General features: G+C 37.8%; 1 protein-coding gene across 5 annotated transcripts in view; it reads right to left on the reverse strand.

Moving 5' to 3' along the window:
- Positions 1-19058, reverse strand: part of LOC117407140 (serine/threonine-protein kinase DCLK1) — a 95036-nt gene extending 75978 nt beyond the window's left edge. For 2 of the 5 annotated variants that reach the window (XM_034011822.3, XM_034011821.3), the window contains exons 1-3: positions 18796-19027; positions 17393-17788; positions 12200-12546 (exon numbers count right to left, since the gene is read on the reverse strand). In XM_034011822.3, the coding sequence (XP_033867713.2) occupies positions 12200-12546; positions 17393-17771 (726 nt within the window). In that variant the 5' untranslated portion in view covers positions 17772-17788; positions 18796-19027. Of the gene's footprint in view, positions 1-12199; positions 12547-17392; positions 17789-18795 lie in introns of all 5 variants that reach the window. The other 3 variants (XM_034011823.3, XM_034011825.3, XM_034011826.3) reach the window with 3 other exon arrangements.
- Positions 19059-20259: the final 1201 nt, after the last annotated feature.

The following is a 20259-nucleotide window of genomic DNA, read 5'->3' on the forward strand; positions in this document are numbered from 1 at the left end:
GCATATCCGTCTGTCACAAATCCACCCTAACCGTTTATCCACCATGATCAACCTCTTCAGCAATGTTAGTTTATTATTGAACAGAGAAGTTCAGATATTGTAGATCCTACCAAAGTTTTTGTACACTGTGTTGTATGTGCTCTGTGTGCTGCCATTGCTGGTAGTGTCATGCGAGCTGTTCAGTGTGTTGATATGTAAATAAATCCTGTTCGCCTGCGGGGCGTATCAACTTCAACCTCCATCTCGATCTCCTGTTTGTTACTCAGCAGCGAATGCATACACACACGGAAGACGCCTACTCTGTCACAAGCATTAATACCCTGTATCTTTCTAAACAAGGGATTTAGGGGAGCTCCCTAATAAAAGCTGAATCTCAAAACAATAATTGTGTGAATATAATCATTGCTACAGCTGTGTTTAATGGTATTTAAAACAGGATTCATTCATCCGACTTTTTACATATCCGCCCTTACTCTGGTCCCACCACAATCGAATATGCAATGGATTACTGTAATAAAATAAAAAAAACTTAAATGATTAATTTGGGAATTTTATTTTTATAGTAACTTTAATATTTTTTAAACGTTCATTTTAATGGATTAGTAATGGAGTGCAACATTGTCTTGTAGAATTAAAAGAAAACCCTGCAGTGGCCTAAAAATGTGAAAATCCTCCAGCACATTCAAGCAGTCAGTGCAGGTCAAAGGATGTTGATTTGTCTCAGTAGAGCAGCTGAGCTATTTCCTGCAGTGGTTGCTTGCTGGATGACTCAGCAAACAATATGGCTACAGTAGAATGAATAAAAAACAGGCAGTAACAAGTACTATTTTACTTGTCTCTCCTTAACAATCTCATTGCTCTGCAAGATAGCTGGGTTGACCATTTCATTGCACTAAGGTGATGGGATCTCACTTTTATCAAGATGATTAACCTCAAATTAAACGTTCATCCACACCAAAAATAGGTTTACATGTTTAATGTCTAATGAGTACAGGTGAATCAAAGGTCACTTGACCAGTTCATTGTGGAAAAGTATGCGTCATAGAGCTTGACAGAAAGTAACAGTTAACCATAATAATAATAATAGCAACAGCTGATTTATTCAGCACATAGTGTATTTTGTAAGGACGTTGTCACACTAGCTTATATTTGACACATACTATTACTATCTATACTACAAAGGTACCTGCTTGCCTGTTTCGGTGATGCTTCTGAAAGTGAGAACTTGTGACAGCACTGCATACTAAGTGAGAGCTAGTCTAGCTCTTGAGCAATGCACCAGGTTTTATATCTGCTTTCAATATCACGGCTAGAATGGACAGCCTCTTGCTGCATTTCAATGGAAACAGCAATAATCTCAGTCCAGCTTGAACTCCACAGTGTGTTTTAATATAAAAGTAGGACCCGAAGATTGGTACATACTTTAATGCAATGTAATAATGTGTACATGTCGTTCATACACCAACTTTCCCTGATTTTTTGGGAAAACTCTATTATTTTGGGCCTGGGGATATTTTCTCCCATATTTCTCCAGTTTGTTTTTGATGAAAACATATAGTAAAGGCCCAATCATGACCTGAGGTAAAGCAAAGAACTACCTGAGTACCTAAAACTTGAATGAAAACAAAAACTGAAAAGTACTATGACCTCACATTTAGAATGCAAAGCTTAGTTATGTGGCTCAGCATGAGAAATCACAAAAAAAATCAACAGGGGAAAATAGTCTGCATTGAGTACAATGAGAATTATTATTTTATTTTTGTAACGTCTTAGAAGTACAACAAGAAGGAAGTCAGATCATGCTGCAGCTACAGCAACTGCCATTTCAGCACCATGGACAGAGTTCAAGACAATACCTAAAACTATGATATGTAGCTCAAATGGGAAGCACTCACATTTTTCAATATTTTGTTATGAAACTAACTCCGGATATGGATTATTTAATATATAATCAATCTACTCACCTCTCTCTCTCTCTCTCTCTCTCTCTCTCTCTCTCTCTCTCTCTCTCTCTCGCTCTCTCTCTCGCTCTTTCTGATTACAAGGCTGTATGCACATGGTTGGAGAGTGCTTCTGTATCCAAGGCTGCACAAATTGCTGATATTTCACTAGGTACAATACAATTTAAGCACCTTGCAGACTCATGTGAATGTGAATTTAATAATCGTGATTATAAAGCTTTTGAGGTTTTCAGGCAGGAAATCTATAGTATCATTAATACAGTTCCTATTACATTGAATTTATTCATTGGTCAGCATATTAGGTATATAAACCTACTTCGCAAGCGCAGTCCTGCCATGCTCTGAATTATCATTTGTTTGTTAACATAACCCCACCAGTCGTAACGCACTGCATTATGGATTAGACTCTCCAGTCATATACCAGTCCAGGATTTGGGAGGAAAGCGTCTGGACAGGAATCGTCTAAAAACCACATCCATCTTGCAAACGCTGCAATGTTTAATTTTGCAGCAAACCCTTCATCCCAGTCACCGAATGTTCCTCATTGCAGTAAACGTCATGCTCAAAATCCACAAGGTAGGAACGCAGGACATCAAGTTCAGGACTGCAACAACTTGCTTGTTAAAAAAAACAAACAAAAAAAAAAAACATCCAGAATTGTTTTAGCTTAGCTCTTAGATGCAGCCCTGTGTCACATATCCAATGTGCCATCAAGACATATCAATGCCATGGGGCGTACCCAAATCCGAATCAAGCACAACAGGATCTCAGAAAAAATAAAATACACTGTTTCACCGTTGTTAACGTAACACAGGATCACAACATAACATCATACTTTACAAGTCAGTCTTTCCAAAGGCCACATTTGTACGCCCATGTTTCTCTATTTTAGTATGTAGTTTCAGCTCAGTCTGTATCAAACTATCACACCGGTCTCTATCACTTTCCATCCTACGTCATGACTATAGGGAGCAAACTCGGTGCGTCGGACGTGGAACCACACACGTGCTGATGATGTTTCGAGACACCGCGTAGCAGACAAAGTTCTATTGAGGTACTCTAAAACCCCTGCTCTTAGCGCACCCATATTATCATGAGGCATGAGAATTCGTGAAATTAATGAGCGCCAAAACAGTGTTGTACTAGTGGTAGTGTGGTCAAACATATTTTAGATTTCAACAAACAAAATCCAAACGCCTGCTTCATCTGCCCTACTAATAGTACTGTAATGCAATATGTAGATAATGGAAGTAATTTGATCCACGATCATCCGATGGTCGCCCGATTTTTCCCCTGGCATAAAAAAACAATTGTAAACAAAAATTTCAAAACCAAATTAACGTGGACTTGATAACATCGAATGCGAAACCAATTCAGCCCAAGCGGCTGATGAAGGTTGCTGATCTCTATGAAAACGAATGTTATGATACGCGGCTTCAGAGATGCTGGAATCCGTTAATTGGGTTATTCTATGTTTCTGCTTACTGTTTTATGTACAGAAAATCGATATGCTCACAACAATATAAACCTTTCCACAAACAAATTAATTGTAGTTGGCAGATGATTAGAGGATTCTTTTTTGTCTAATTCATAGTCGATCTAAATTTTTCGACCGTGATTCATTTATATAACAGGTGCTCACAGTATTTAATTTAAAATATAATGTTCAGCTATAAACAAATAAACAGTGTGTTTCATCACACAGTGGTGTTCATTCATATGCCAGCTTTCTCTTAATGTCAAGAACAATTCTGGAAAAGCCACACGCTTGTATGAATTTACCAGGAGGGAATTACATAATAATAATAATAATAATAATAATAATAATAATAATAATAATAATAATAATAATAATTTATGATGAGACTGGGTTCAAAATGTTCAGAGAAGGATCTTCTACCCTGTGGTACTTCAGTTAAGTTCATTTCTACACATTTTTACAAAAGCTGCTTGTCATCTTAGAATCTATTATACTTGCTTCTCTAATTTATTGCTTCTAACCCCAGATAAACTGGATGTCCCATCACTCACTCACGCACCAATCCTCCATATCACCAAACCATCTCAACGGATCCAATAAAACATCTATTCTAATTAACAAATGTCACTGTGGGACATTTAAGGATCTGCTCCAACCTTCAGGATACAAATGTTGCCTCAGGACATCCAAAGATCTGCTCCAACCTTCATCTTCCAAACCACCCATCACAAAGGAGTCCTGGAGTTCTGTCAATACTCTGCACTCCAGATGCTTCTCCCCATTCGAGGATGTCCTTCTAGAAACAACGTTGTCTCTGCTACTGTGGGTTCCTCCAGCATGGTGAAATCACCACCGAAACCAGTTACTTGGTCGATCATCGGACCTCCACATCAGAGACTTTCAGCTTCAATCTCAGGGTCATGTATTCCGTACATTTAAAACATATTAAATATCATACTAATTACATTAAGTGCCTTTTCTGCTCCTTCTAGCTACCTATATGACTGCAGCTACCTGCTGCAGTCATATAGACCTAAACTTCAATCTCAGGTCATGTATTCCATACATTCGAAGCACGTAAAATATCATACTAATTGTATTTCCTCTTGACTGCTCCCTCTAGCCACCTATCGAGGTCCTGCTGCAGTTCAAGGGGTGTTTTCTTTTCTTTTTAAACAAAGTAAATCTGATAAATTAAGGTAAGGAGTAACTGTTCACATTGCTTGCATTAATTCTGTTTTCTGTCCCCACGCTTCCATGCTGAGATATCTGGCCTCCAGACCCCAATCCGCTATTTCTAACTGCGCAGAACCTGCTAGTCTCCAGATCCTGGTTTTCTGTAAGACTCCAAGATCTCCAGAAAGGTGGCCTTTCTTCATCAAACTATTCGTGCCATTCCTTCAGGATTGGAGCTGCAACCACAGCTGCTCAGTGAACATTCCTGTGCATGTCATCAAAAAGCTTGGTCGGTGGTCTTTAAATGCTTATAAGATTTACGTGAGGAGCAATATTAAAGAGATTCTTGCTGCCCAACAACACCTGGAACCTGCATCCCTGCATCCTAATGAAGGACTTTATTCCAGGATCCAACCCTACCATATCCTTTGTTATATTTAAAAAAAACAAAAAAAAAAAACAGTATTTTGCTAATTTTTCCTTCTAGGTTTTTTTTTTTCCTTCCCGTCGTTACCGTTACTAAAAAAATGTGATATATAATTAAAAAAAAAAAAAAAATTTTGGGGGGGGGGTTCACTATTTTTATTTTTGATATGTTTTGCGCATTCAACAAAATGTGTGAGGTGGTGTAGGTGGCCATAATTATATATGTTTAGCAAATATTGTCCGTGAATCTCTCAGCCTCTCTCTCCTTTGGAGGGGAGTATACGGTTCTCCTCTGCCTAATATTGTTTGTTCACTGGGTTGAACATGTTGCATAGATTTATTCTTTTATTCTTTGTTTTTTAGCAGGTGGCACCGTAATGCTCTGAAGGAGGAGGCTGTGCTCCAACTATTTTTATTGTACTTTTTATTTTTCATCAACCATTGTTTGGGTTCAATGTTTTTGGAAATCTGTAAGATTTTGTATTATAATAAAGATGGTTATTTAACACAAGATTGTCCTGACTTTTAGCACAGTTCCTTGATGCAAGGTCATATGGAAACAACCCTGATAGTCATTGAAGGTCTCTAATAGGAGGCCCATAGTGTGTGGTATATCTGTGTTGTGGAATAACTGCTCCATTGACTGTAGGTTTAGTCCACTGAAGTAATTTTATTTGCAAATTGGATTTTAACCCAGAACCAGAGAGGCCAAAGGCTGGTACATGATCCCTAGCCTAGACTTGACTCCATGATTCCCAATTGGCTTAAAGGAAAAGTAGTTAATTATTACTGTCAGTGAGGCCATTGAGAACCAGTCAACCCCTCGGCCTCAAGGGAATTATTTACGAATCATCCAGTAAAGTAAGCCAGTCAAAACAAAGCAGAGCTAGGCTTTAACTTGAATCAATATGCTGTCCCTTAACATGCATACAACATTGTAATTAAGTACTGTACCGATTAAAAGTCTAGCAACAAAAGTGGTAAACAACTCTCTTCATAGAGGAAAATAGGCTGCATATAATTTTTTTACACCAACACTTCTTTAAGGTGGTTTGAGAATAACCAAGATATTATTATTATTATTTGTTTATTTAGCAGACGCCTTTATCCAAGGCGATTTACAGAGACTAGGGTGTGTGAACTATGCATCAGCTGCAGAGTCACTTACAATTACGTCTCACCCGAAAGACGGAGCACAAGGAGGTTAAGTGACTTGCTCAGGGTCATACAATGAGTCAGTGGCTGAGGTAGGATTTGAATGGGGGGACCTCCTGGTTACAAGCCCTTTTCTTTAACAACTGGACCATCGCTAACAAGAATACTCTTAAGGCACAATAATTATTTCATTCACAACCTAATGATGTTTGACTGCCACCTGTCTATAGATGAAGTGAAGATACCGTCCCAGGAAGGACTCTTTGCAAAGTATATATTTGGCAGATGCACTAAACCCTGGGTTATTATAATTGTGGATCATCAAGTTATGGTCAACTCCCGAGCAGCTGCACTAATTGCAGATCATTACCAATACCTACAATTCTGCAGACAGTGTAATAAAAACCGTCTGCATTACAAAAGTGCCCCAAAAGAATTGTGTATATCTTCTGAGAAACGTTATATGCTAATTGCATACTGCACTCAATTGCAATAATGCTAACAGCTTTTTAAATCACATCAGGAGAACTACAGATTATTATTATTATTATTATTATTATTATTATTATTATTATTATTATTATTTTAAACACAGCCATTTTGTTAACACAGGCAACCAGCATTTGTTACTATGTTGTTAGTAAATAGCCACTTACAGGATAATAATACTAATGCTCCCTCTGTTACTAAAACCACAGTAATGCTTTCTTTCCCTTGTGATCAGAAAGAGACTTAGCACTAAAGAACAACCGAGGCTTCTGATGTCCATCGCTGCCAATAATGACATCACTGGACTCCACAGACCCACTGCTTTGTGCTGCAGAGCCTGTTCCTAAGCAACCAGCTCAGACAACTGCATCGCCATAGAAACTGAAGACCAGACACATTCATAATTTTAAATAAATACTGTGACCGTAAGGACAGGGCTAAAGAAAGAAATAGTGCAAAAAAACAAAAACAAATGTGTATTGAGTAGACTGCAATCCGTTGCAAGGTGGTTTTCTTGTTAAGAGGTGCATTGTGTTTTCTTAATGACCCTGAAATCATTATCAGATTTAGTTGTCTAATGTAACAAGGCACACTGTTGTTTTACCAAAGTTCGTTTCCAGCTTTTGGAAAGAGAAGGAAGGACGTAGACATGAGGGGGAAACAAACTCAAAGCCCCCAATTTATACACACTCCAAGACACAAACATGTACAAAGTCTATCTATTTGACCAATATAATTTGTGTAAAGTAGGAATGGTGGACAATATGAGATTGATATTTAAATGTGTTCTTTACTAGTCCCTCCTATACATTTACTAGGGGCTCCTACTAACACTCAAGTTAATACAAGTTGAAATCATAATACAGTATGCCTACTCAATTCCCTTACATAATTTGGTCAGCTATGTTCTCAAATGTTTGCAAGGAATCTGACCTAAAATAATGACTGTCTGCAGTAGCTACAATAGCTTAGGTACAACTATATATGGGCAGCAGTGTGGAGTAGTGGTTAGGGCTCTGGACTCTTGACCGAAGGGTCGTGGGTTCAATCCCAGGTGGGTGACACTGCTGTTGTACACTTGAGCAAGGTACTTTACCTAGATTGCTCCAGTAAAAACCCAACTGTATAAATGTATGTAAAATTGTATGTAAAAATAATGTGACATCTTGTAACAATTGTAAGTCGCCCTCGATAAGGGCGTCTGCTAAGAAATAAATAATAATATATACGTAAGTAGCTGAAACACTGGTCTACTTGTTTCCTATATAAAATTGAGGGTTGATGCTATGGAGGAGTTACAATACTTCTAAACAAAAAAAAGCTGGAAGCACATCTATTGGAATGTGTGTAATCAATGGTCTAACAGTAGACCTACTGGACTAGTCTGTAGACTTACTTATTCAGTAATGTTTTTAAAGTTATTTTTGCAACAGTGACATTTGCTTTCTGCTACAAAATACATTATAATTTTTGTATGTTTTGTATTGGTTATTGTCATCTGGCAGTATCATACATAAATAAACAATATATTGCCTCAGATTTATAAAAAAATGAAGCCCTACAATCACTGATCCTATTTTTTTCTTTTTTTTCTTTTTCTTTATACATTTCGTAGTCGCCAATTCTTTAGTATTTTCTCCCAATTTAGAATATCCAATTACTTTTAGGCTCAGCTCACTGCTACCACCCCCGCGCTGACTCAGGAGCGGCGAAGACGAACACATGCCGTCCTCCGAAGCATGTGCCGTCAGCCGACCGCTTCTTTTCACGCTGCAGACTCACCATGCAGCCACCTCAGAGCTACAGTGTCAGAGGACAACGCAGCTCTGGGCAGTTTACACGCAAGCCCACAGACTACAGGGGTCGCTGGTGCGTGGTGAGCCGAGGACACCCTGGCCGACCTAAGCCCTCCCCCTCCTGGGCGGCGCTCAACCAATTGTGCGCCCCCCCTGGGAGCTTGCATCCCCGGTCGGCAGTGGAATAGCCTGGACTCGAACCAGCGACGTCCAGGCTATAGGGCACATCCTGCACTCCATGAGGAGTGCTTTTACCGGATGTGCCTCTCGGGAGCCCCACTGATCCTATTTTTAATGAGATTTCAGCTATTTCTACCTAAGCTCTAAGTATATGACCTATATAAATGTATCCTAAATCCACCAACCTTCTCTGCTTTTTAAACAAAGTTGTATCTAATTTAGAAGCACCTTTGCTGATGAAGTCTTTTCAAGTCAAGAAAAAAACCTATATAACACAAATGAATAAGTGGACTATTGTGCCCATTCAGTTCAGTAAGGCTATCTTGCATAATAATGAATGCTAAAAATATCCTAATGCAATGACAGTTCTGTTGAGGAACATGAAAAAAACAAAAGAAACAGCAGCTGCAGAATTATAAAGAATAGTGCAAGAAAGACCTCTTTTTCGCAGTTGTGTTCTCTGACAGCTTTCCTGCAGGGCAAGACAGTATTTGCTATTAATACCTTGTTAGGTCCCAAGGATCTAGTGAAAGGTTATCTTCCTGACAGTGGCATCACCTTCTCATGCACGCTATTCCTTGGGCTCCTTTGACTGGCAGTGTGACAGGGCGGAAGCCCTGTATGGAAATAGTGTGTTTTGGTGTATATATTGTACAATAAGTTTAAATTATTTTGAATTTAGGTTTGGCAGGGATGGGGTTAATTCCATCCTTGTCAGACCCACGTGTGGAATGACTGACTGATGGTCCTCCTACTCTGTGAAGCAATTCCTCCTCTGGCTCTCTGGACTGCAGCTACTCCTTCTGTGGCCGGGGACGGCAGTTCCTCCTCTGTGGGTACATCCAGCATTAACATGTGGGTACATCCAGCATTAACATGTTTGAAAAAACAGTATTGCACTGAATATAGCCTTGCAGACAAATAGTATTTCTCAAGAACAGGCAAAGACAGCCCGCTTAGTTTAGAGAGTGAGAGTCTACTTTTCTTTATTCTGGGCTGGGAACCTTCCATAGAAAATCAACCCAACAGAGAGACTGGCAGCATTTTCCAGTTTCGTATTTTCTACTATTAATTCTAATTAAGTTTTTACCAACATTAAGCACATTTTTTGTGTACGCCATTTTGCTTCAACTGCTAGCCTTCAAAATGATGACTCACCCATTCCATTTCAGAACAGAATAGTCTGATTCTAGAATGGCACCCAGAGAAAAAATATAGAACACTCAGTGCTAAGTTTCCTAATCTCCCTTCAGAGACATTGGTTCATTGAATTTTGAACATTCTCTGAAAGACTGCCTTGCGCAGTGCCTATTTATACCAAATGTGTTTTTGTGATTTGTGTAGAACTGGGGCTTACCTCAAACTGTCCCCCAACAGCCATCAAAGTGATATGAATTTCAGCCAATACTGGCTTAGTCTAGATCTGAACCACTGGCAACCGAAATGTGAAATATTTCATACCTATCCCACTGAGCATCCAAGCGCCTGTTACAGCTTTTGAGAAACATTCTGTGTGTGACTTTTTGCTCTCCTACAACCCCTTTCAAAAGACACACATTTTAGTTTACAATTGAGTATGTCTGGAGGACCACAAAAGGGTTCATGTTTAAGAATTTTGCTTTAGCAGAATTGTTGTCCATTTTAGGTTCATAGAGATTATTACACTAGCTGAATGACTATATTTCTCAAAGATATATTCCAGACCAAATAATTAAGGTTTACCAGTCTGCTGAGACGGTTGATAATACTTGGCACCACTTTCTAAAGAGTGACGATTTCATCGACATTTGAATGTCAGGCTATCTCCAAGGCAACCCCAAATGGTGCAAAGTTACTGCTCAGACCCTATATAGCAATCAATAAACTGTCAGCAGGACCAGGCACAAATGCTTGATGCAATACATCCAACAGATTATTAAAGGGTGAGAAAATACCACAATGACATCAAATGCTGCTCAGATAAAAACCTTCTTTGTGCTGTTGTGTACAGTATTTTCCTCAGTATTTCAGAGGCGATTGAGTTAGCAGTGTCTTTGGGCCAAGTAAAGAGTTGCCAGGATACACAAACGCTGACCAAAAAGCAACTTTTTGTGTCTTCTAGATAGCATCATAATAATTTAGATCCTGGCTGTAATAAGCTGCTCTAGAAATAATATAAATTAGGTATTTTTGTGAACAAAAACAAAGCATCCATCGTGGTGTAGTGTAATTGAAATGGCATCTTTGGATATGGAAAAATAAGTAATGGTTGTAAAGTGGAAGAAGTATATATGATGGTTTCTGAGATACGAGGATTACCAAACTTGATTAAGAATACAGCTGTGCACCATAAGTCACTATCTGAAAGTGTGCGGTCTTTTGTCATTGTTACAGAGGTTAAAACAATGAGGCAGTAAAAATATCTCAAATGGTGAATGCATTGGGTCGGAGGACAATGGCAGGTTCCCTGAGCATGCTGTGTTTATGTAATCTTGAAACTATGAAGTTAGCATGCCAAAAGGTATCTAAGATATGCGGTTTTAACAGTAAACAATGGCAGGTTACATGACCACAATATGGCAGCTATATTAGGTCATTGGTAATTGGAAAGGACACTATTACGTTTTGCACAAGAAGTTTCAGAACACTAAAAGTAGGAAGTGTCACATTTACAAACACATAATACCAGATAAAACGTCAGGCTTCAGATAGGTACGACTAAGGAGATATCTTTTTGTAGCAAATCAGCTACACAGTATTATTTGACCAATTATTTATATTTACTAACATTTAGTAAATATTGGATGAAGAAAAACCTTGAGAGATCATGATTCAAATTCAGAATCCAGAAAATGTAACTTATACATTAGGAATGAGTTTAAAATCCTGAGATGGATATCAAACTAGGTTTCAATTTAATGGCTTCCCCCCCCCCCCAAACTGCACCATGCTTAGAATAAGCGACTGCTCTGTTATCTTGAGAAATAATCAGCTGTGCCTTCCATTGCAAAACAAGATAAGATCCTGTTGACAGCTTCTTGTTTGCAATCATGATCCTCTTAACTGCAATGTCTTAAAAGTGTTTGTTGACCTATGGAGACCCAAATTGGATTCTAAACAGACTCTTTTACTAAATGATCTGCCATGGCAATGCAGTGGCATGACATTGATAATGTAATCATTATTTACGTAGGCGTAATGGCAGTACAAGGACAGCAACTGTAGCATACTTGAACAGCTTGATATTTTCACATTTGATAGTACAATACATTGATAATCCACTGCAGACCCGTTAGCATGTCAGTCCTAGTATGCTACAGTAAAAACACTATACTTGTTTCAATATAAGATGTCAACAATTGAGTTTCTACTTTGGAGACCTTCAAAGCCTTTTGAAAGCAAAAGTTAAACATGCAAAAAAAAAAAATTTAAAAATTGAGAAAACTTTCAGATACCTGGCTTCAAAGATAGTAATAACCAAAATCACATCAAAAGCAGGGGGGACACCCAGTTTTAAAGCCCTTCTCCACAGTAATTACAATGGAGGAAGAGTTTACCTGTTTCCCATCCAGTGTGTAGATTCGTTTCACCACCCCACTGTCCAGCTTGATGGCGTCCGTGATGTCTGTGAGGACTTGATCAAAGGAGTGGGCCGTCTTCTTGTTAAGGAGAATCCGGACGGCTTTGCGGGGCTTCACGCCACTGCGGATGATAGTGACCAGCTTGGGCCGGATGAAGTCTTTGCTCTCTATGGCCTCGACAGGGCTGGCCTTGGAGCCACCCAGGGAAGGCGAGGTGCGGGCGGTGGCCAGCGTCTTGACATTCACTGACCAGTTCGGGTTTACATTCTTTGTGTACTCTAGTTTCTTGAAGGATTCTATTGAGCCGCACACATAGCTTTCACCTGTTGATGAGAAAAGAAATACAACATCAGGCTCTCAACATGCTTTGGCTTACAGCTCTATTACATCCTCTTACCAGCATGACGGGCATCGAATAATTACTGCATGAGATACAACATGAGCCTGTGGTTTTGTTTCTTTATGTTTACTAAAGAGGATTGTCACACACATGGGCTACCATTATCCATAAATGCAGTAAGTGTTATTTCCTTCCCCCTGTGTTATTTCCTAATATTATCATTTCATACTGGCCTCATTATAAAAAACCTTGCTCATGAATATCAGGCTCATCCCAATGGTACATTACACTGGTAACTTTATTAAACATGCCAAATAACATCCAAAACAATAATAAATTGCATTGCAGCAGTTGTGTGTGCTGATGCCCTGGGAGGCAAAATAAGCTGATCCCTGGAGACAGCATCACACTTCAGCCATCAACACCAGGGAGAAGGATATCTACATCATCAGATGGAAAGAAACGCAAATGGATGGAGATGCAGATAGATCACATTAGTTTACTGTAAAGCTACGTCTTAGTTGGCGCTTATCTTGGCAAGAGCCGAGTTCAAATCACCATGAAGTTTTAACATCTACTCTCATGTAATGGAAATCAACTATCATGAGATAATATACCAATGTGTAAGTTTCAGACAGCTTTTATGTCAACTCAAGTAAAAAGCAAGCCATTGATTATTCATCAATTTTAAAATAAGAAAATAATGAACAATTGATTTTTACGCATGCTTGTAGCTAGAGGTTAATTTGTACCAGATCGCACTGGATCCCAGATCCGGTATCTGTTTCATCTGACAGGAGAGAATTAAACAGTTTTCAAATGATGAACTGTATGAAAAAAACCTCTATTTTCATAATGCATACAATACATTCCATGAATTGAAAGACAAATGTACTGTAACAATATATTTTAGAATGTTACAAACAGCGGAACGTCAAACAAAACTAGTGCTCTTAACATCAGTTCCGTCCCTCCTGTTCATCAGATTCGGCCCACTTCTGGTCTTGTTCAAACCTGAATATTATGATAAAAAAAGTGGCCAGGCAAAGGTCAGCATGCAGCTACCAACACCAACAATAAGGCATGAAACCACGATCCACAAGCAGACACGAACATGAAGCATATACAGGAAGCTCCTGTCAATCAAGGTCAGTACACTAGATCTAGAATCAAAAATGCTATCCCTTAATTATAAGATCCGATAACTTTGTTTCCAAATGAACCCCTGCTTGTAGTATTTCTAGTCCTCGTATAACTTCTGTGACTCATGACACAGACTTACAGTACTCTACAGCCTGACTCAACTGCATTAGGAACTGTGGGTGGGGAATCACTGCTCTCTAACAAAGAACTACCTCTAAATACAGTAAGCACTTCTACACTTGCAGTACAAAACATAACACTGGTCATCCGAACATAGGACTTTAGAAAGACTTGCATCCCAAGTGATCATTTTAACATGTTCCTTACTTGTCTGCTCTTACTGCATTTTTTAAAAATAGACTGGGAGTGTAATGTAATCTGTTATCTGTTGCTTGAGGGAAAACTCTATAGTTACTGTTACAAAAATGACCCTTGTTTTATACATTTTGCACATTTGTATTCCATATTTCATTTTCCCAAGCTGCTTGTGAGACCTATGAGAGTTTTACATAACATTTTCAAATTTAAACAAGAAATCTGTATTATGTATGCTTTGGTATTTAAAAGTGAGTAGCGGTCAATTGCACATCTAGGGTATACTGAATTATTACTGACTTTAAAATATCTCAATCTGCTAAAGTCAAAGTGAAAATAAAAGTATTTGAAACAAAAAAATAAACAGAAAAATAATAAAGGACAAGCGAGAATGTTAAGCTAATGAGAGACAATATAAAAGTGTCATGCTGTTCCAAGCAGTGGAGAATTCAATTAAACCAGCAAACCTTTGTGTGCTAAACGAGGTTGTTATCCATAGGCCTCTTCATTTTCATTCTTTTTTTTGGACTATTATTTGTATTTATTTTTCAACAATGCAGCCATTATGGGCCTTTTACAGAACAATGCCAACTTTAATTAACAACGCATTCTTCAATCCAACATAACAAATATAACATCATTACTCTGTTGGGCCATTCCAGCTCAAGCAGACCAAAGAGGATTGCTCTACTCAAAGAAAACATTATTGTTTTTTGTTTATTTGGAAAGCCATTGAACCATTTTATATTGATATGAACATTATTTGTGTAGGTTCCCTTATAAAGGTCTCTCATAGTAAAAGCCTATCAAAGTGTAATAAAGCATAGTGAAAACAAGTATAGGCAAGCATTGTGAAGTATAGTAAAGCATATTAATAAATATCGCAAACCAAGGTACACCATGGTAAAGGAAACTATACCTTTACCATAGTGTACTCTGGTTTGCCATATTTATTAATATGCTTTACTACACCTCGCAATGCATAACCATGGGAAAACTGCAAATATACCATGCAATAATACTGTGGTAAACCTTTAGAAATATAAGGAAATAAATAGAGAAACAAACTGTCATTGAACTGTATATTTATACAGCATATGCAATAAATAGCTGAATAATGATGGCCAGATTGTATGACTAAGAAATAACTGACAGCAGATTTTAATTTTCCTGTCATACCAAAGCATAAAATTTACTTTGCCGAGCACCAACAATAAGAGACATCTTACATAACATGCTAAGGCCTGCAGGTTAGTTGTTAATTTTTCATCAGTGAAATGCCCCAGTTACTGCCAGTAATGTCTCCATGGGTTCCTTTATATTTTTTAAACACGTTACTTCAAGGTCAGGAAACATTTGCTAAGTCAAATGTAGTTTGCTGCTTCTACAGAAAGAGTTTCCTTAGCATTTCAAGAAGACACGTTCATTTGTAGCACTGGGGATTGCTTTGTTATACATGAATTGAAAGTCTGTATGCTAAAAATGTTAAGAAAGTCTTTGCATTGAGCTACTTATACAGAGATGTTTAATTCCTTGTGGAAAAACAGAAACACCTGCAAACTGTCATCAGGATTTAGGGCCACCTGCAAGATGTTTAAATTGTTATGGAGGTATACGTGACCAATCCACAATCATCAACACCTTTATTTCCTTCAGGGGGGTTGGAATCTGTAGCCAAGTGTTGTTTTGAATGTCCCACAGAGCCATCACTTTTGACACTGTTCCTTGTGAAACAGCATTAATATATGCTGTTTTGGATACAGATACACTGATGAAGGTACTAGCCTTGTTTAAGTCTACTTGACATAGTTTCGTAGACGTTTTACCTTGGATACGGTAAACCTGCCAATTAAGCACTTCCTATCAGTGCTGTCTTGCTCAACGACATTTAAACTGACCTGGAACAGGGATATGCAGCCTTTATACAGCTATTTGCATAACAAATGAATCACTTATGTGAGAGACAGCTCATTAACACCAAAGAGTGCGCTAGATTGCAGTTACACAGTCATTAAATGTTTTAGAACCCACTAGTTAACTACCTTACAAATATCATGAGATTGTGTGCATATATTTTGCTGTAATTAAATGCTCTGGGGACACTAAAGATTGTTCTCATAGCTATAAATGTATTTCTTTGTTTAAATGTAAATTATTCTACCCCATGGGTCATGCTTAAATCTGTAAGCTGCTGTAAATGACAACACACAGGGTTTAAAAAACATGCTTTCAAGAACACAATGAGAAAACATTTTAAATCACAGCAAAGTTCTTGTGAGTTCTGGCCAGGTTTCACAACGGCTTCTACAGGTAAGAGAAATGCCTGCAATGGATGGTTCTTCTTTCCTAGTCGCCCTTCCCTACAGAACATTATTATTGTACCTGGAAAAATCTCTAGACAAGCTTCTTTTCAGCAAAGCACTAAAATACATTTAAACTCTAACTGTGCAATTAAACATCTTTTTAGAACAGAATCCCATTTCCTAATATTATATACAGCGGCGATTCATAAACAACACAACTTAGGAAAGAAAACATACATAACAGAACATGCCATTTTCGTTTTATTTTAGGTTTACAAGTAGACAGTCATTGTGGAAAGCAACACATACCGTACAGTGTTGAAGAACATGTGAATTTAGTGTCAGTGTTGTCAAGTGCTAGTAATGCAGCAGAGGCCTTTCACAAAAGCATCCTGACAGGCTATACCCAAGTGAAATCTGTTCATCATTATTGTATGTTCCTGTCTATCACAACTGTCTACTTGTAAACCGGAAACAAAAAAGCAAAGTTCTGTAATCATTTTTGATTTCCCAAGGTGCACTGTTTATGAATTACCCTTTATATAACATAATGTTGGACCAGACTTAAGATAGGAGTTTACTTCAGTGAAATGCGGTCTTGATGGGTCATGTGTCGGTCATATTGTCACTGGAAGCACTGCTTTTCAAAAATCTATATCATTGCATAATTTATTGTCACTCACTTTCACTTGATGTAGGACCTTTTACTTCTACAAATGCCCAGTTAGTGCGTTTCTATGGAGTACAATAGAAATACTGTGTGCAATGGTTCTGATACAATTGGTCCCATCCAATATTGCGAGCAATTAATTAAAATTTGGGGTACCAGTGCTCTTTTGAAAAAACAATATTTTACAAGTATTTAAAAATGTAATGATTGTCTATTCAGGATCATGTGTCCAGGGATCTATTCTTTGTAACTTGTTTAAGAATCTTTTGGGGAACAAAATGTGCATTCATTAAATACAAACCAAAGAAAATGGTTAGAATTATTCTTAGAGATATAAGGATTGACTTCAACGTGTTATATAAATGTAAAGTTGATTTTGTGACCTCATCTGCACTTACCTTCCATCAGCTGATCCAGGGAGGAGATTTTTCTGTCGCCATCAATTGTATAGATGGTCCTCACTCCCTGTGGTAAGTTTACATTATCAGACAGAGCCCTGGTTAGATCAGCCAGCAGAGCACCGAAAGACCTAAACCTGTCTGGAGAGATGGCGTACACGATCCCGTTAAAGTACCGGTCTCCGTTGCGGTAAAAGCGAACTTTCTTCGCCTTCTTCTCAGAGCTGAGTGCTTGCAGGGTGCGGGTTCGGTACAGGCTGCAATGGGCGCTATGAGTGGGGCTTTGCAAACCATTTGCCCGTGAGCTTCCTCGATTATACCTCTGTGCTTTATCTCGCTCGTCAAAGTGCTCAAACTCCATGTCTCTCTCAAAGGACATCTTCAATGGTTTATAACCTGGAGAGAGACAGCAACATGTATATACAGTATATGGCCTACATATCTATTTGTTAAGATAACCAGCATCACCTTGGGGTGACAATGCAGCAAGTGTGCAACAGCTAGGATGGATGGTACCCTATACTAACCAGTAGGTGAAGTTTAAATAATTATCACCAAAACCAATTATGCAAATGAATGAATATCGCTCATAAGCCAAAGTACTTTCTGCTGAAAATAACTTGTTCATTACAGATTAGGTAGTCATCAGATTCCTGGTGTGTACTGGAGTCCCATGTTAAACAGCTGGCCAGTGCACAATAATGCCAATCAAGGGTCGCGTTTTCACGTATGCATCTTATCGCCATTCAACTGCAGCTTTTATATCTCAATGTGATTAAATGAAGCGGCATTGGGCTATTGAAAATTACAATCGCAAATTAATATCAAGAAATGTACCGCTAAATATTTCCATCGGCTATATAATACAAATGAATGAATGACATTATGCGGCTCACTTGAAAGAGTATAATATATTGTAAGTATGTCTATATAGTTAAACTGGACTCAAAAATCGCATTTTCTAAAAAAATACATGCCTAAATATTATTACAAAATATTTAAATGTACATGATAAATTATGAAAGCACGCCTGATTAACAACAAAAGGTTATATTGCCAGTGTATAGGTATATCTTAAAAAAAAAAAAAAAATTAAATACCATTTCAAACAGCAAAGACAATTAAAAAAAGACATGGGCTTTAACGTTTCATCTAACATACAATACCGTTGCATGTAGGAGCAGTTGTGATACTGGCCTAAGCCAAATAATACAATAATAATGACAACAAAAACAATAATAATAATAATAATAATAATAATAATAATAATAATAATAATAATAATAATAATAATAATAATAATAATAATAATAATACGGACATTGTTTATTGTCTTATACAGATAGATCAAAGAACTAAAGTCTGTAAAGACAATGTATTTAGTTCTCTAAATATTTGCTTACCTATGATTCCGGGTACTGTACTGTGTTTTCTTGGCTAAGATGTATTTGCCAGATTCATAGACCACACCGTTTTTAAAGCGTCCTTTTCTTTATTGTATTGTGATTGATACTGCAGCGTAAAGCCGGACGTCTTTGTCGTGCTCTCTGATTCCCTGCTTGTGTGTCTGATGGTGAGCCTGGGTTGCACAGATGCTTTCTTCTGCTGCTGTGTTATTTCAGTGATTTGCATTAGCCCCGTCCCTCATTGAAATGCAGCTCTTCAACGCAGACTTCATTCAGCCATGCCCTCCTCATCTCCCGTGAGACGCACCCCTTTTACAAAGCAGAATATGCTTGTAAATACAGTATTTTTAATTTTTTATGCACGTTTTACGCAAAACACGTTTGCGGTTGTGTTTTTAATACTAAAAAACATGGTGAGCTACATGGTGAATTATCCTAAATGTAGATGTATAGTTGTAAAACTGTAAAATTGTTCAGTACTACAGGAAGTAGATACGGATTCTGATTGATGTGCTGAAAACGCTGCTTGTTGAGGTGAAATGTTTACAGTTCCATAAGTTAAAGTAATTAGAGCTAACAAAATAGTTCCATTAATATTCTCTGCCATGCACACACTCTCATTATATAGACATCATGTGTGCAGTTTTGAAAGAAACACATGTTTTAGCAACATGTACTTTCATAAAACACTGCAAAAACTGCACTAGGTTAAAGAAAACTGTATACAAGCCATGCTTTTACACTGTGTTGTACTTCCTTTCACCTGGAGGGTGAAATTCTCCTCCTCCTATTGACTGACATGTGTTCAGCCTGTAAAATGCTATCACCTATAAGACACTACTCTGGTGAAATTACAGGAAGTGCAAGTACAATGCATTCCCTGTAAAAAGGCAGAGAAAGCTGAAACCTAAACATATCTGTAACCTAAAGTAGCAACAGATACGTTTTAAAATCAAAATCCATCTTATTCGTTCAAAACTGCACATTCAATACCTATGTAACGAATGGAAGTGTAAAATAGATAAGATTCATGGAATTATTTTGTGAGCTACAATGACCCTGCTAGTTCTGCATGACTGAAAATCAGTGCTAAATTATTATCATTATTTTTTAAAAAATCAGCTTTCCCATAAATGCGTAAATAATAATTGTAATGATAGTAACAATGGCCAATAATGCTTCTCTACTACTCTTCCACTATGTGCTTCATGTAACTGCATTGGCAAGTCAGATATTCAAACACACCCTGCTTCAAAAGAATCTTCATTGAATAAAACACTCCCAGCAGTACATTAATGTGTCCATCATTGTTTTAACAACTAATTGCAACGTGATCTATTTTATGTAACAGCATATGAATATGTTTTAATGAGATGTACATGTACTTTAGCCCCAGTCAAATGAATTCTCATATATTTACACTGATGTTTCCCAGTTATTCAAGTAGGACTGGAATAATGA

This window comes from Acipenser ruthenus, chromosome 8 (assembly GCF_902713425.1).
Source record: "Acipenser ruthenus chromosome 8, fAciRut3.2 maternal haplotype, whole genome shotgun sequence".
In the NCBI taxonomy this organism is placed as follows: domain Eukaryota; kingdom Metazoa; phylum Chordata; class Actinopteri; order Acipenseriformes; family Acipenseridae; genus Acipenser; species Acipenser ruthenus.